We start from the raw sequence: 18,930 nt of genomic DNA, 5'->3' as shown, positions 1-18,930 counted from the left end.
GTCGGGTTTCAGTTATGGCTTCTAAGCCAAGCCTTCCACATCTCAACCTTCATCTCATATTCTATAAGCGTATTTTCAAAGTATCTCCTATACTATCTTTAGAATTTAAGTTTAGCATTAATGTGTATTGTATTTAGTATTTTGGAGAAAGTCTACCTTATGGTCATAAGTCAAAGCTCATGTTTGTTTGCTACAACTATCAGACTTATTTTGGTTAAATATAAAATATCCCCTGAAGAGTTCAGGTATTAATGATCGGAGTTGATATAGTTGAGTGATACGAACTGTAATCTCATCAGTGGATAAATCCATTGTAATAGATTTACTGGGTGTCACCCCAGGCAGGGGGAGTGTGGCTGGAGAAGGCGGGTCCCTGGGGGGGATGTGGCTTAGGGACTGTGCCTCTGTTTTAGAGTCCCCTGCTAGCTCACACTCTTGCTTCTGGCCTCCATGAGGTGAGAGCAGAACCCTTGTTTTCCCTATGTCTGCTTCTTGTCATTCTGCCCTGAACTAACAGACACTGCCCTAACATGGACTGATCCCCAAAATCCACCAAAAACTGTGAACAATCTTCCTTCCTCTAATTTCTGTGGTCGGTTATTTTGGATTACATCCATGGGAATGTTAACTAAAACAATGCTTAGTCCTTGAAAAGTGATATTAGTAATTTACATTTTACATTTTTTTTTTTTTGGTGGTACTAGGGCAGAACCCAGAGGCTTTCTACCTCTGGGCTATACTCCCAGACCTTTTTTATATATTTTATTTGGAAACAGGGTCTCACTAAGTTGCTGAGAGCCTCACTAAGTAGCTGAGGCTGGCTTCGAACCTGTGCGATCCTCCTGTCTCAGCCTCCCAAGCGCAGGGATTACAAGCGTGTGCCACCACACCTGCCTACATTTTACATTTAATCTTTGGACATCTATGTTTAAACTGGTGTCCATTTAAAAAACTATATATATGTAATTCCACGCACTTCTTTTTCAATCACTAAAATCACACATAGTGACTTCTAACACTTTAGCTTCTACAGCGTACTTTAGGAAAAAGTTAAAACAGGAAACATAATTTATAACACTGCAGGGAAGCAATAAGCCTATGATTTATATTTGTCTGGATCAATATATTCATTCAAAAACCTAGGAGTGTACTTTTATTTTTAATTATCCATAGAGTATTTCATGTTGTAAAATAATCCAATGAGTCAATTTATGACTATCATTTTAAAAAGAAAATCTAAAAAGAATAAAGCTACAGTAGTAGGTGGCTCTACTGAACAAATATATAACTTTAAGAAATGGAAGAAACAGATTTATAATAAGTGAGTCAATCATCGATATGTTAAAATCTTGGAAAATTCTTTAACATATCAATTTCAAATATAAAAATCACAATAAAGCTGATAAGAATGTCTGACTTTGGGTTGCTCCAAACCTTTCCTTTGAAGTCTTTTCTTAGTCTCCATGTTGACTCAAATACTCCCTCCCTCTGCTGTGCTTCCATCTTGAACACATTATAGTAGTCTTTATTTTCATGTCTATTTCTCTCTGCTGGACTTTTGGTATTTGAATGACTAGTAAGCAGTGTGTTCCTTAGGTCACTGGGTTTTCATTTCACTGGCCTACAATTGGAACTTGATAAATTTTAATTGAGAAATGAAAATTCAATCCTTTAGACTTTGTCCAAATTATCCCAATAGATTTAAGTTTTTGTGTATATAAACTACAGCTGATTGAGACTCGACACAATTAAGCAAATTGGAATTTTAAATTTCCTTTATCTGGAAGGAACTTTTCATATGACTGGCCTGCATTTGTATGTACAACATACTTCATGGGTGAACATATAAATCCGTATTAAGGGTTGTGCCACATCTGACTCATGGCCTGTTTTTGTATAATCTGTGAGCTAAGAATGGTTTTAAAGGGCTGGAAAATATCAAAAGAAGAACATTTCGTGATGTGAAAACTTTATGGAATTCACATTTCAGTGTTCATAGTCAAGGTTTGTGGAATTCACATTTCAGTGTTCAGAATCAAGTAGGTGTTTAAGGATTATCTGCTGTGCAACAATACAACATCTGAGTCCAGATGGCCTATAGAGCCTGACCACTGATTTATTCGCTAAGCTATGACCACATTTATTCTATTTTTTACATTTTAACAACTTTACAAATGAAAAAAATTTGAAAAGAAAATCTAAATGTGTAGATAGATGTAGTTACTGAGTTAGGATTAAAGTGATAAAATACCTTAAATTAAGAAAGAATGCAACATATTTATGTAGCGCTAATGTAGAAATGTAGGGTGATACTAGTAACACATATTCATATTAATTAACAATTGTACAACTAAGTTATTCTCAAAGTTAGTGGAGAAACTTTGAAAAGCTGTTAGCTTTTAGCTTTTACATTTTGTTTGTCATAATAATTTTATAAAGTTATCCAATTCTAACAATAAAAACTTGAATTAAAGTAATTTATTCTTAGTGGGAGATATTATGCAACCAATGTTTAGTTTGTGACATATCTTCTATTAAAAGTCATAATTTTATTTAAATTCCTTAAAAGTGCCATATCAATATGCCATCAAGGTCATATCACTAATAAAGCATATATAACATTTTGCTAATAAAAGTTTGTCTTTTTTTACCAAGTTTGCTGCTTTTTTTTTTTTTTTTTGCGATACTGGGGTTGGAACCCAGGGGCCTTCTACCTCCGGGCTACACTTCCAGACCTATTTTATATTTTATTTGGAAACAGGGTCTCTTAAGCCAGCTGAGGCTGGCTTCGAACCTGTACGAGCTTCCTATTTCAGCCTCCCACACTCAGGGATTACAAGTGTGCGCCACCATGCCCGGCTTTTAAGTTTGCACATTTTTAAATGCAATGGAATTTGTTGTCTTACCAAATACTGGACAACTTTTTTCCCCACACAATGCATGTTTATATTTTTCTTAAAATCTCTTGCCTAATTGTTATGGAATTGTTAATTATAGAAAAAAAGTGCTTGTATTTATTGCCAAGCAGTTTATATATAATATCTAATGACAAAAAGCCATGCCATTATGTCTTAGAGTTCTCATTTTAAAGAAAGGAACTTAAGTTCAAAGAGGTTAAGTAACTTGTGCGGTGTAATGCTAAGATTCAAATGCATTTTGCCCCTACTACACAAGTCCTTGCCTTTCCACAGGGCCAAGCGACTCGTAACATTAAGAACCAGAAAAACTTGATGCTTCACACTTAAAAATTTTTTTTCTGGTTAAGATGGGACGTAAATTAGTAAATATTCATTGCATATATTTACTATCACAGGGTTGTCTGGATTCCACTAAAACTACCTTAGAACGTACATCCAGTGAGCTATACATGTTTGATATTTTTCATATAATACTTGTTAAAAATTAGCAAAATTAAAATATTTATAACAGAAGAAAATTGTATAAAGTTTAAATTTCAGAGACCATACATAAAGTTTTACTGAAACATAGCCTTGTTCATTAATTTTCATACTCTATCTGTCTGCTTTCTCAGGACCATGGCACAGATGAGCACTTGAAAGAGATAGTGCATGTCCTCCAAAGCCACAGATATTCAGTCTTGCTCTTTACAAAAAATGTCTCTGCGTTAGAAACAGAAATAACTGAATTCTGGCTGCCCTATTTTTTATTCCTTATTTTGAAACAGGGTCTCAATGAGTTACAAAGGGCCTTATGTAGCTGAGGCTGTCTACGAACTGCGATCCTCCTGTCTCCGCCTCCCAAAAGCTGAGATTACATGTGTGCGCCACAGCGTTTGACTGGCAGCATATTTTTAAGTAGGAAAAGTATATATCAAGTGTGAAGATTAAAAATATTTAAAGCTAAAACTATAAAAATATAAATGATGAACACAATGGAATATTCTTTATACAATGGTCATTTGTTATAGTTATAGAGCAAGATCCAACCAAACACTGTTTTTTAAAAATACTTGCTTATAATGCACATTTTCAATAATCATGGGCTCTTCTTTTTAACTCTAAAAATAGTAATTCTTCAGTAGTGTGACAGTTTCTGTTTTAGTTTTTTTTTTACTTTGGTAGAGGGATTGGATCTAAGAACACTCTACCTCTGAGTTACATCCCCAGCTATTTTTAAATTCTTAAGATAGTATCTTAAAATGAACAACAACAAAAAAGAAAGAAAGAAAGAAAGAAAGAAAGAAAGAAAGAAAGAAAGAAAGAAAGAAAAGAAAAGAAAAGAAAGAAAGTTGCCCAGGCTGGCCTGGATATTGTGATCCTGCTGTTTCAGCCTCCCACATACTGGGATTACAGGTATGTGCCACCACACCTGGTACCATATGAATAGTTCCTATAGGAGAAAATATATTTATGTGTGTGCAAATAGATTTAGTTAATAATTATAGATCAAAAACACTTTAAGAGACTTAATATTAATTTATAATTTTAAGTCTCCAGCTTTCACCACTGGCACTTTTTAAAGGGATGAGATATGTACTACTGACTCTGGAATATTTGCCAAAGTCTATAAAATAAAACAACATACTTTGGCCTTGTTTGGAATCTAATTTAAATTATTAAATTAGGTAAATTTATATTATTAACTTAAGGTCATATGTAACTAAGTCTGTAAGCCTACTCACTCCTCTGACTGCTCTGATCTCCATGACTGCTGTTGGGTTGAGTTAACCACCTAATAAACTGTTAAGTAGTTACAAACCAGTGTATGCACCTGTTTGCTCAGTCATGAAAAATCTAAGAAGATAATACTACTGATCTAAGCAATATAATATTAGAATAAGAAAACTATAGTCAAATGTTATCCACAAACAACTACAAGGCACATCCACTTTTTTTCTTTACAAGAACTGGCCACAAAAAAAGAGAGGAAAACGTAGAAAGAGCGACAGACAGCAAACCAGAGGGGCAAATCCACACACACAACCGCATGCAGTGTACCATCAGCTTGCATACTTGTTGCGGAAGAGGGGGTGTTGCAACTCAGCAACCAGTCTGCTGTATTTAAAACAGTCATGTTGTCCCCTGAGAACAGGAACAGTAAAGGAGTTCATTGTCTGAATGCCTGCTGAGTGCACACGAATAAACTTCAACCCTTGCGTAGGTCTGTGACCTCTTAGCCAAATTATAACTGCACTGTATGATTTCCTCATTTGTAATTTATCAGATCTGTTTCGGTTCCGTTAAAGATAGATACATGATCTTTCGTGAGTTTCAAGGTCTGATCAAAGGTCTAATCTTATTAGTACTCTACGAATTTAAAGTTCTAATGCAAATGTTCTTACTATACTAGTCATCACTAAATATTCTTATACGTTTGCAATTCTGTCATTAATTAGCTGAAATTATAGATGCATGTTTAGAGACAAATAAACATTATAAACAAGGAGAATGTTAATCTACAAAGGGGTTGGTGTAAAACATTATTAAATACAGGTAAGTTGCAATGCACACAACTTGACAAAGAAACTTTTAGATTGCACAGTTATATTAAATGGGAAGAGGTGTGTCAATTTTATATTTATTTAAAATTTTAAAGAAAATATGATGTGGCAAATGCTGATATCTGGTAATGTGAATAGTTCCAAATTAGAACAAATTTCACTTTATTGACTAAATGAGAACTGCAAAATTTCAAAATGATTTTGAATAATTTAAAATGTAATATGTGTATCATATATGTGTGTTATATATAGTCTCCATATCTACATATTCTGATACAAGAATTAGATCACACATTCTGACTAGTTGAATGCATTTTCTAAAAAAATAAAGCAGAATGACTTAAATTATAGCTATTACTGTTACCATATGTTGCAGTATAATTCTGGTGTGATGAAATGAGAATGTAACTGGAGACAATGTCATCCTTTTTAAGTAAATGCTAGGTATTATGCTATTATTCTCTTTGAAAAGAAAATACAGCAGATATGAACATTTTTGTATTCCCCAAATAATTTTAAAAGCAATTTTTGTGAAAAATTTTGGCATAACTCCTTTTTATAATTCAAACTAAAACCCAAAATGCAATGTATGTTTACATATAATCTCAGGGCACAAATACTTTGGCCACAATTTCTGAGTTTTTTTGGAATATTTACAAGAAAAAATACATGAAGAGAGACTTTCTATAGGTCCTTATAATATTCTTCAGGACTATCTATTTTCTCCATATGTTTGCACTTACAGAAGGAGAACACAAATTCCAAGAAAACTATATATTCCTTGGGTGTAATGCTGATTATGGAATTGGTAGTGAGATATTCACTTATTAGCATATCCCTATCATATGAAATTAAAGAAAACTTTAAGATGTGATTCTGGGCCTCTCTGGGGTGGAACACTTACCTCCTGTCCCATTTGTAGTGACTGATGTATTGCTGAGATTGGATTTATCCAGTTTGGAGCTACCAGGAGCATCACTACCTCCAATAAGAGTGTGAGGACTCGCTAGGTCCTGCATTTCCATAGACCTGTCAGAGCAGAAAGCAGCAGAACAAAAGTTAAAATTTCAGCAACTACTTTTAATAAATTGGAGACATTACTCCATTGAGCACATATATGATCTCACAATAACTAAAACTAGTAGTTAAGACATTCTTGTTAAATCAGATGAATATGCCAATACATTGAAAATAGAAAAATAAATAAGAAAAGCTTCCAAAGAAATTTAGGCCTTAGAATATGCTCATTATTTATCATCTACAAGTATTCCATATAATAACGTAAAGAAAAAAAAATCACTGTTTTCTTGGCAGTTGGAAGGGACACCCACCCTCCTAAACTGATCACCTCTACTATAAACCTGAGAAATGCTGAAAACATTTAGCTCCCATAAGTTAGCATCCCTTTCTATTGTTAAGAAAGAAACAAGTAGCCAGAAATAAATGGAACTCAAAGCCAGAACAGAAGTTTATAGATGACACCTTGTTGACCCAGGCAGCTGAAAAATGAGCCAGAGAGCTAAGAGCTGGAGATATAACACTTACGATATCTATCCATTCAGGAGGACGAGGAGACTTTGAGACACATTTTTTTATTCAAAGAATGTGCTAGAATTGAGATCCTAAATAAAATTAGTATTCTTGAAAGAATGGCAATTTCTTTGAAAGGAAATTAGAAAAAAATAAAATGAAAAATGCAAGATAAAAGTTGATACTATTTGTCACCAATGACCTGAAGAACAGCAACAAGAAGAAATACTATAGGAAGATTTCAGCTGAAAGGGAGAATATCAAACATAAACATAACATAAATGTAAACACACATGTAAATATCAAAGGCTATCTTTTAATTTTCTCTTAGTTTCTGGAAGACAGCCTATTGAGATTAAAAAAAAAAGTATGGTGAAATGAAATGATATTTTTAAAGGTTCTTCCATTTGTCATTAGGTGTTATACTATACTTGGATAAAAGATAAGTTTGAGATACATAAAATAACCCCACTGAGACATAAACTAAACCTCAACACAAGCAGAACACAGCTGCCTTGCTGAGCTGATGACACAAGAGATTGGAATTTGGAAAGGATGAAGTAGCCATTAAACATTAATGAGAAAAACAGCAGCATGTATGACAAAAATTCAATAGAATAATTCAAGTGCAATTTAAAATATAATTTACCCCAATGAAAACGGCAAAGGAGCAAGACATAAAGAACAAATGGAAAATACACAGCAAGATGGCAAAGACAAACCTAACCACATTGATGCGTAGACTAAGTATCAGTGGCTAAAGCCACAGATTGTTACATCGCATCACATGACCTTAACCATAGGGGTCCACACAAGAATCATTTAAGTATAAGCACACTGAAGTGGTACAGTGCATTGCTCAGGCATACAGCTCTAGGCCTGAAGAACTCATTCCTAAAGCAACTAGAAGTATTACCAATTATCAACATTCAGCTGAGCTCCTTTCCAGGTCTTTCCTTCAGCTAAAGAGTCACTGTGTCTAAGGTCCTATCTTTCCTGGGGCAGCCTTCCTGTGATAACTAATCAATGTAAGGATATAAAGACCCTGCTCCCTGCCCCAGAGTTTCCTAGCGTACGACCCCCATAAAACCAGCTGAGACCTTTGCTGGAATTGCACAGAAGATCAAAGTCTCTCAGTCCAATTCTGATACCTTCCTTCCCCCAGAAGGTTTTGATATTGAGATCACAACCCCAATAAATTCCTGCATATGCATTGCTATCTCAGTGTTTGCTTCCTCGGAACCTGAAGAGTGGTAAAGCCCAAGTAGATTGGGGGGAAAAGAATAAACTAGGTATGGTGGTGCATGCCTGTAATCCTTGTACTTGAGAGGCTAAGATAGGAGGATGGAGGGCAATTTAGCAAGACCCTGTTTTAGAATGTTAAACAAATAAAAAGGACTGAAGGTATAGCTTAGAGAAAAAATGACCCTGGTTTCAATCCTCAATACTTCAGCATCATAAAAAACAAACCAAAGAACAAAGTACAAATAAAATGAAAATAAAGACAGTAAATAATATGCCGTGCAAATAACATCAGAAAGATGTGGAGGCTAGATCACATGAAATAGGCCTAAAAATGAAGAGTATTATTAGCAGATAGAAACTGAGAAATTAGAAAGCAATGAAGACAGAAAAACTTCCTTAGGAAGAGATGCTAAGTGTCCACCGATGACTGTAAAAAATACGCTATTGTCAGGTGTAATGGAATGCCCACCAAAAGGAGTATATGCTGGTCCATAGCTTTGAAAATTGAGATCATACGGAATATGATATGGGAACACAATAAATTAATTTAGAAAGTAAAAGTAGTAAAATATATTAAATTATCCCTGATATTTGACAATGAAACATTACACTTTCAAATAATCTCTGGGACAAAGGAGAATTCAGACATAAATTTAACAAATACTTAGGACAAAATTATTATGAATACACATCAAATCAAAACTTGTGGCATGCAAATAATCTAGTACTTAGTGAGAAATTCATATTAGGGCAGGACCAGGATTTAAAAATGTGTGACCGAGCCAAGTGTGGTGGCGCACACTTGTAATCCCAGCATTTGACAGGCTGAGACAGGAGGACGGCGGTTCATAGACAACCTCAGCTACTTAGTGAGATCCTTTGAAACTCAGGGAGACTCTGTTTCAAAATAAAGAATAAAAACTAGGGCTGAGGTGTAGCTCAGAAGTAGAATGCCCCTGGGTTTAATCCTCATTACCGCAAAAAAAAAAAAAAAAAAAAAGTGTGACCTAAGTTTCTACCTTAAAAAACTAAATAGAGAAAATAGAAGGAAGCAGTAAAGAGTAGAAAAAATTGAAAAAATAAATCTATGCACAATATAGAAAATTTACAAATCCAGAAGATGATTGGAGATAATGATAACATTAAAGGGTAAAGAAATATTTGAATGGTATGATAAAATCAGTGAAGTTCACAAAAGACACAGTTCTAACACTTGATCCATAATAAAATAGAACACCCAGGGAAGTTTGAGGTGTTGCTCAGGAGAGTAGCATGTACCTAGCATGTGTGAAGCCCTGAGTTCAATTTACAGCAAAACACACACACACACACACACACACACACACACACACACACACAAAACAAAAAAACCAGAAAGATCTGAATGTAAATTACCAATAGAAGAAACTGGAACCCCCAGGCCATATGGCTTCATTAGTGAATGTTAGCAAACCTTTAAGGAAAATTATTAATGTTTTACAAATACTGTCAAACAAAAATAGGACGTAATAGTTTCCACTCTGTTGAAAGAGCACAGCATGACTCTGGCCCAGAAGATGACATTTTCAAAGCAAAAATTATGGATCCATACTTTTGTAAACAAGGATGAAAAATATGTAACTAAATATCAAATCAAGTCCAGCAATAAAAAGAAAGATATATCATGACCAAGTGTGGTTTATCCCAGGAAGGCAGATCTGATTTAACATTTGAAAATCAATGAAATTCAATATATCAACAGAATTTTATTTCCATGGGTGCAAAAATGTAGTTGACAATATTCATCATCTCTTCATGAAATATGTTATTGTTATTATTGTTATTCTAAGAAATGAAGTATTTTTCTTTCATCTGATAAAAACTATTTATAAAAAAAAACTCTATGTTGTATTTAATGATAAAGTATTGAAGTTTTTTCAGAGCCAAGGCAAATGTGCTCTTCCCTTTTCAGCACAACATTTTACTAGCAATCTTATAAGACAAAAATAAATAAATAAAAAGGCTAAAGTGTAGAAGTTTAGAAGTTTAGAAAGATAACTCTATAATCACATATGACATAATTGTTTATGAAGAAAACCTTGAAATCCATAAAAAAAAACCCAAAATACTAGGACTAATAAGTAAATTTACCAAAGTTACAAGGACAGGGGCTTTGCCAGGACAAAATGAAACATGAACTAAAAATAATCTGCAACTTCAGTCAATGTGTCTCAAGTTCAAATACTGAAGTATCAAAGAAGTGGTTGTTTAAGAGTTTCAACTCAACTCCAGGAGGCCCAGAATGATCAGCCAGGCAGAGGCAAGAACTTAAACTCTTGGAGAAAACAAACAAAACAAAACAAATATTATGCTTCAGTCTCTACTAATTTTTTCTATAATGTTCAGGATACTACAAATATTCTAAGACATAAGAAGTAGGAATATGTGTATCCTAGTGGAGAGAAAACACCTTAAAGAGAAGCAGACCTGAATGTGGCTCATGCCTTGAAATTCACAGACAGGGCTTGGATGAGCCTCTGCGCTGTGTGTGCAATGCTCTTGGGTATTTTTGTGCTTGTTGTTGGGAGAGGTAAGTGCTGTCTATACAACTTTAATGGGAGACGAGAACTGGAAACAAACTCTTGGGTTCTCCTGGACTCTGACCTTTGTGCTCTTTTTTTCTTTGCTGATTTTAATTTGTACTCTGACAGTTTTTTTCTGAGTCTGTTGAGTTTTGTTTTTGTTTTGTTTTGTTTTTTAGCAAATCACTGAAGTTGAGGATGGTCTTGGGGACCCCGACCACAGCCCTACAATTATTGACTGTTTATCCTAGAGGCATTAACTGGACCTCAATATAAGAATAGTACAGCTGTCTTGCTGAATTGATGAGTTGGAAGGTTGGAGAAATTTGGAGATGAGGTAGCTAGAATTTGTGATGTGGAAAATCTCATAGTGGGGACCTGATCTAAGGAGTTCCAGAAATTTGTCTACAAGCTTTCTGGAGTTGGTGCCGAATATTAAGCGGTGTGCACAGAGGGTGGCATTCTGTGAGACTGGGCAATGAATCATGGGGAACTTTAAGCTGAACAATTCTGAGAAGTCACACAGAACCTTCATGGTATTTGGAGTTCAGTGGAAACCCCCAGGGGCTCCAGCTTCAACACAGGGCTAAACTTGCCCTTGTCTTCAAGTAGACTCTAAACCAAATTGTCCTATCAAAGATCACACAGAAGACTCAAAAACTCAAATTGATCTGTAAGTAACTTAACTCTCTGGAGAAAAAAGGCAGATACTTTTTAAAGGAAAAATAAATCAAGCCCTCAATAGTGTAAAATCTATTATTATTCAATTAAAATTATTAGAATGTAAAGAAGCCAGAAAATGTAATCCATTAGCCAGAGAAAATCAGAAAATAAAAACATAGTTATAAGTAACAAAGGATCAGATGGAATTTGCAGATGGTGATGACATGAAAACAAAATTATATTTATTTATTTATTTTAGATTTTTGCAATATTTTCATTTTTTAAAATTTATTTTTTATTGGTGCACTATAGTCTCACATCATATGACAATGACATATAATAGCATGGTATTCAATCCCCCCCTTCCCCTATTCCCTCCCTCCCAATACTGAGTGTCCAGATTAACAATGTTACATTCATATGTAAGAATATATGTGAATGTAGCTTTTTCATTAATAAACCTCAGCCTTCTTCCTCCTCTACCCTTCCTATCTGACTTTGGTTTCCCCTCCATTATCTGGAGTCCTGCTGGTATCCCTAATACTCCCTAGCTTGATCATATTAGAGAAAACATATGTCCCTTCTCTTTCTGTGCTTGGCTGATCTCACTTAACATAATGTACTCCAGATCTTTCCACCTTCTTGCAAATGATATGATTTTGTTCTGATACTTATTCTTCCTGTTTATGAGCAAGGGAGATCTTTCCATCTTCCTAGGTCTTCTTCGATTTCTTTCTTTAATGTTTTATAGTTTTCATTGAAGAGGTCTTTTATGTCTTTGGTTAGGTTTATTCCTATGTATCTTGTTGGTTTTGAGGTTATTGTGAATGAAATTGGAAAACAAAATTTTAAGTACAGTTAGCAAAGACAAGCATGAACCTAAAAGCGAAATGAATAGTAAGATACAATTAAAGTTAAACTAGAACTGAGAATGACAAAGTGAAAAATCCACTTCACAGAATTAACAACACTTTATAAGACAAAACAGGAATGACCTAGAAGATAGAGTAAAAGAAAATATTCAACTAAAAGAATAAAATGAACAAAATTTGGTAAAAAGTTGTTCCTGTGGAACAGTGTTGAGAAACCTAACCTATATGCGACTGAAGTACCAGAAAGAGGACAAGGGAGTTGCCAATATGTATATTTAAAGAAATGAAGGCTGAATATTTTACAAATTTCATGAAACATATCACTGAAGCCCAAGCAGGATACACTATATGCCTGTGCACATATAATCCAAACCAAGGAGCACCAAGATCAAATTGTTGAAAGCAAATGACAAAAACAAAATAAATAAATAAATAAATAAATAAATAAATAAATAAATGCAACCAGATAAATATTTCATAGACATTTTGTGGAAAAACAATGCATGCCAGAAGGCAATGGGATCATTGAGATTGGAGGAAAAAAAAAATGTTAACTTAGAAATTATATCCAAGAAAGATATCCCTCAATAATGAAGGTAAAATAAAGATTTTTTTAATGAGACAATTCATTGCTTGCAGATCAAACCCAAGAAATATTAGAGTAAATTCCTCATGCTGAAGGGAACTGGTAGCAAAAAGGCAGAGATTTTAGCCCGTTTTGTTCACAGCCTTATTCCCACTGACTGTATTCCCAATGTCTCAGCAGTGCCTGGAACGTTGTGTTTCTCCACAATTGCATGATGAGTGAATGAATGAGTGAGTGAGTGAGTGAGTGAGTGAGTGAGTGAAATGATGTGCAAGCCAAATCCATGAAAGCTGTGAAGTCAAGAATATGAGTTCAACAAGGCAAATCATTATTATTACTGTGTGTGTGTTTGGGGGGGGTGGTACTGAGGATAGAACCCAAGTATATTCTTCCTCCAAGCTACAACCTAGCTTTATTTTATTTTATTTTTTAAAGTTGGAAACAGTGTATTGCTATGTTGTTGAGAGCCTCACTAATTGCTGATTCTGGCTTTGAACCTGTGATCCTCTTGTCTAAACCTTCCAAGTACTAGGGTGTTAAAGGGCTGCAGCATCACACCCAGCTAACAAGGCAAATTTAGGTTTAAAAAACTGGGAGAAATGAGGTTTTTTGTTTTTTTTTTGGTGGTACTGGGGGTGGAATACAGAGGATTTCTACCACCGGAATATACTCCCAGACCTATTTTATATTTTATTTGGAAACAGGGTTTCACTAAGTTGCTGAGAGCCTCGCTAAGTAGCTGAGGCTGGCTTTGAACCTGCGCGATCCTCCTCTCTCAGCCTCCCAAGCGTAGGGATTATTACAAGCGTGCGCCACTACACCTGGCCAAGAAATGAGTTTTAATGGCAGTTGGGAATGAGAAGGTTTATTAATAGTGTTACAAACAGAAACAAGCAACAACAAAAACAACAATAACACAACTTGAAATTCAGGAACAAAGATGACCTCAGGAACAGTAGGACTTGAAAAAGTAGTATTAGTAGACACTACTGATTAATGGGCTTTATTACAATGAACAATGAGTGCTTAATAATAATTTTACTACCTCCTCTTGGACCTGCTGAACACAGTGACTTTGCATTTAAGGGATCAAACAAATTAAGGATTGCTTATTGCATGCAAGAGCACTGGCCGAGGTATTAGGATCACTGAGTATGGCCAACACAGCCCTACACTCAAGGAGATTGCAGTCTGAATGAGAACACAGACCCTGCACAGAGAAACTTAAGGTCTAAAGTATGAAATTTCCACTGAATCAAACAGAAAGAAAACAGTGCAAAGTTGGAGTCAAGAAATTTCTCAAGAATGTTTAGCTGGGTTTTGGTCGATTTGAAGAAATAATGGTGGGGAGGAATCCGATCAGTGGTATCGCTGAAGCCACAACGTAGTATTGTAGGGGCACGTAGCCAGTTTGGGCCTTGTGCAAGATCGGTAAGCCAGGAAAATCAGTCAGGAAAAACAACAACAAAAAATGGAGCATGCACCACAGAGAAGAACCCAGACAAAATAGCAAATGATACTTCTGCAAAACAAAACAAAACAAATAGCAAAGAAAACCAACATAGCCTTGTCACGTTATATTCCTGGCCACAGGGAAGCGAAATTCAATTATCTGGATCTTTACAATTTAGTTCCTTTTGCTCAAATTACATTTAGTGGGTTGATGTTTCTTACAACCCGAAGAGTCTGTAGAAAACAGAGATGTGTTGTTATTCTCCCAAATATGGCAAGAATATTTTTGCATGTCCTTTAGGAAGCTTTGAATTAATTTAACTGTGAAAGTGCAGCTGCATTTGAAGTTTAATGTCTACAACATATGTAGAATGTAAATTTATAAAATTATTAACAAATATCAATTTTTGCCAAGTCCATATTGGATGACACATTCTATGCTTGGTGCTGCACATATTTTATGTCTTTTAATCTTTAAAACGACACATTGATAGACACAGAATTTCCTACCTTAACTAGATAGAGAAAATGAGTTTCAGAGAAGATACATAGCATACCCAAGATCATGTAGGCAAAAAGCAGCCGCAAGGAAAGGTGAAATCACATATCTTGGATGCCAGAGCACAAGTTCTTTCTCCCACACATTGTATGTTTCCCATTTTTTTAGTGATTTTACTTCTTTAATATTTGAAACCATAACTAGAAATGCACATCTTTCAATAAGACGCTTTGAATGGTTTTCTCAAAATTATTACAACTACAGGTATCTCTTCTGCCAAATCTACTCTGCTCATTAAGATATTTAAAAGTGAAACTTGCTGGGCACAGCGGCGCAGGCCTGTAATCTCAGTACATGGGAGGCTGCGACAGGAGAATCAAAGGTTTGAGGACAGCATCAGCGAGCATGGAGATTCTCAGCAACCTAGCGAGACCCTGTTTCAAAACAAAATTGAAAAACATGGCAAGCTTGGAGGAAGGATGCCCCTTATTTCAGCCCATAGCACTAAAAATAATAAATAAATAAATAAATAAATAAATAAACAAATAAATAAATAAATGTGATCCTCTTTTTCTCCAAATATGTCTATTTCAAACCCCTTTAGCGATTTTTATGTCATGAGGTCTTGTAAATACTAGCGTCTATCTGTAAAATATATAAAAGTGAACATATCCACAGACCAAATAAAATAAAATAAAACCTCATGTAAATAAGGTTTTGAAGAAACTGGCAAGTGATTTATTGATTCCTCTCCATAATTTTTTTCTGTAGCATACAGGGAATTTATTTCTAATGTCATTAAATATCTCCTTCAAACCCAAGGAAGGACAAGCCTTACATATGTGCACTGTAGTATCAACTCCAATGCAAAAACTATGATTCATTCTGCAGAGATCCTGGTAATGAGTCATGGCCCTGTTTATTTATAGACTAATGATATCAGTGGTTCACAAGAAGTGCAAAAGCATCTGAGGCTCTCAGTGACACTCCAGCTTCTCCTTTTTGTAACAAGTGGGCCTTATCGATGCATGGCTCTACTCCTGACATTCTCAGAGCGCATCAAATTAGCATGTTGACCACCAGAATGTAGAACAAGAGTTTTCTGATACTTTCTTTGCTCATAACATCCTTTTTCATGCAATATAAGACTCAGTTCTCTCTGAGAATTAAAAATTACAATACCACCTTCTCCCCCAAGTAATTAAATTATGAGACGAGGCTCCATTAGAGTAGGGATTGCTTTCTATGTTGTTCATTGCTCTCCCCCTACAGAATAGTGCATTGCTGTTAGTGGGTACTAGTGACTACATAATAAAACAGAAGCAGAAAAGTATAGACCAAATGGTGTGAGTTACTCTGAATCAAATGTAGTCTATTTTAGCAAACACTGCTTGAGCATCTACAATGTTATAGGGAACGTTCTACGAATACAAAGGGTCTTCAAAGAGCTCTTAAGGTGTTGTTAGAATAAGGGGAAAAGTGGAGGAGACAGGAATTAGTGCTGTGATTTAAATGTGTTTGGAAGTTTTCAGTATCTACATGTGCAGTTTGAGATCTTCCAAATTATTGAGGTGTGCACGCATGCGTGAGTGTGCACAGGAGACAGAGAGAGACAGAGACTGAGAAAGGGAGAGAGGGAGGGAGAGGGAGGGAGGGAGGGAGGGAGAGAGAGAGAGAGAGAGAGAGAGAGAGAGAGAGAGAGAGAGAGAGAGAGAGAGAGAGAGAGAGAGAGAAAGGCAGGCAGGGAGGCAGGCAGGCAGGCAGGCATACCCTGCATGGATACAAAAAGAAATTGTAGAAGAAAAAACTAATAAAGCAACTTGATAAACATAGATCAAAGGAAAAAACCCTGAGTGAGTCACCATTGAATACAAGTTCCTATTTTCTGGAAAAAGTACAGGTCTTTCAAAATATCAAGTAACAAAGCCAGGTCATCTTGTGCCAGCATATTTCAGATTATCATTTAAAAGTCCCTGTCACAGCCGCAGCCCTGGGCCAGGTATCCTGCTGGCAGAAAGGCCTGGAGCTGTAGCCCCTGGCTGCATGAGGCCTGCATCACCCGTTCAGTGTGATGGAACACTGATCCAGTGTTCTCTGGCTAAGTTCATAGTCTTTCCTTTCTAGTTATTTCCAACAGGAAGCCATTTCCTCAGACAGTCAGAGCTGGGGGCAGGAGAAGGAAGACCCTTGGCCAGGGTCAGGGAAGTGGGCTCTATAATAAACGGGTGCTGTCCTTATAATTTGCCACCGACCTCATGCATGTCACTGAGGCCAGCATGAATGCTTGCAGTGCAAGTGACCCATTTGCCAGCGTGACCTCAGACCCTGGAGCAGCAGCAAAGGAAGCCATGGACATACTGTTCTGGGGACATTTCCACAGTCCTTTCTTTCGGGGCTTCTGGCTGTCAACCTGCAACTCTGACTCCTTCTTTGCAATGACTCTAACAAATTATCCAGATAAAATATATCTATTCCAACCACCCCAAGATATGTAAGTAAATATTTTAAACTAGCAAGACCGTGCCTCTCGATTTGGGGTTGCAAAAGCATCCCTTCATTGGAAAACAAAGAAGTGAACACAGGTCCACAGACCCTCCAAGCATTATTTGAAGGATTCAGGAGTCAAGTTTCTGTCAGATCAGTTACAAACCATGGTTAATGAAGCAGGAAATTATTTTCCTCTAGAATGGAGTGGGGCAAAGCCATAAGACCACAATCAAAGCATTTAATGCCATCAATTATACTGAGAAATATATCAACCTTTTTTTTTTCCTAAAAAAATACCCTCCCAGTAAGAAGCCACTGCATACAGGAAAAACAAATGAGCAAGTGAATATTTTTCAATACTAAAGTGTGGGAACTAACAAGAACCAAGAATTGATGTGATGTACAAGATCAAGATGGTTATCTATTGAAATAATTGGGTTTCAGTCTCTAAAGGGATATTCAACGTTATGTGAGTGTGTATTTATGTCTAGGGGGGTATTGGGTATTGAAGAGAGGGATGCTCTACCTCCGAGCTATATCCCCAACCCTATTTTATTTTATTTTATTTTTGAAACATTGTCTTATAGGTTGCTGAGAGTCTCAGTAAATTGCTGAGGCTGGTCTTGTGATCTTTCTAGTTCTGCTTCCCAAGTACTGGGAATTCTGTCATGAGCCACTATACCTGGCTTAGATGTCCTTAAACACAAAATACCATATTATATTTGGAGATGAGTGCAGTGTTAAGAGCCTCTACTATCACCTGAACCTGCATTTTCTTTTTTTTTTAATTGGTGCATTGTGATCACCATCTTAATGGTACAAGATGGTAGAGGCATACATGCACACATCACTCATTTAGACCTTCCCCTGTTCCCACCCCATTTTCTACTCCTGAACCTGCATTTTAACCCTATCTCTACCATTTACCAATCCTGGCACCTAAGGCTGGCATAGAAGTTAACAGTATCCATTAGAGGGCTACTGTGGGAATTAAATGTGGCTCATACTTAAAATTAACTGTGGTTCATACTTTTAAAAATGTTAGCTTCCACTACGATTGCTTCTGCAACAGTGACACTAAACCCCTGCTTTTTGCTATTTGGAAACTCACATTATCTAAAAATTCAGCTTCTTAAGAGGCAGTTAATTTCATTTGCAGATAGTTTATACTATTAAAAAGCTTTCCACCTGTGGTTCCCATCTTGGACCTTTGGACCTAGAAGAAAACACACCCACTGCAGACCAGGCCTTTCCCCTCTTGCATAGAACAGCCCTTCCAATAGCAAGGGGCTGTCCTAATCAAGAGCCTTTCCCCCTTAGGCCAGCCCTCTCCTGGTCCTTAAGTGCACTTGGGCTGTTGCAAGCTCCCTAATTCCCCAGGTATTCTCTTCTGAAGACATTCCAGGGTTCTCCTTAAATTGTGAGAACAATAAATAAATAAATAAACATAGATAGAAGGCTGAAGAGCATATTAATGGACCTTTCAGACACTTGCCAGACCTTGCCCAGCCTGCAACCTGGCCCAGGAAGTGCTGAAGCCTGGCTCCTGTTGATGCTTTAGGACCCATTTCTTT

The 18,930-nt window shown here is 36.1% G+C and overlaps 1 protein-coding gene across 8 annotated transcripts in view; it reads right to left on the bottom strand.

Moving 5' to 3' along the window:
* Positions 1-18,930, bottom strand: part of EYA4 (EYA transcriptional coactivator and phosphatase 4) — a gene marked incomplete at both ends in the record, with an annotated part of 249,408 nt that overhangs the window by 67,538 nt on the left and 162,940 nt on the right. For 5 of the 8 annotated variants that reach the window (XM_080700214.1, XM_080700216.1, XM_080700215.1 and 2 more), the window contains one exon: positions 6,366-6,490. In XM_080700214.1, coding sequence (XP_080556340.1) covers positions 6,366-6,490 — 125 coding nt within the window. Of the gene's footprint in view, positions 1-4,973; positions 5,043-6,365; positions 6,491-18,930 lie in introns of all 8 variants that reach the window. The other 3 variants (XM_080700211.1, XM_080700213.1, XM_080700212.1) reach the window with 1 other exon arrangement.

Source organism: Muscardinus avellanarius, assembly GCF_963383645.1.
Source record: "Muscardinus avellanarius genome assembly, chromosome: 8".
NCBI classification, from domain to species: Eukaryota; Metazoa; Chordata; class Mammalia; order Rodentia; family Gliridae; genus Muscardinus; species Muscardinus avellanarius.
Note: the sequence above shows the minus strand (reverse complement) of the source record. Positions and strands in the feature narration are given on the sequence as shown.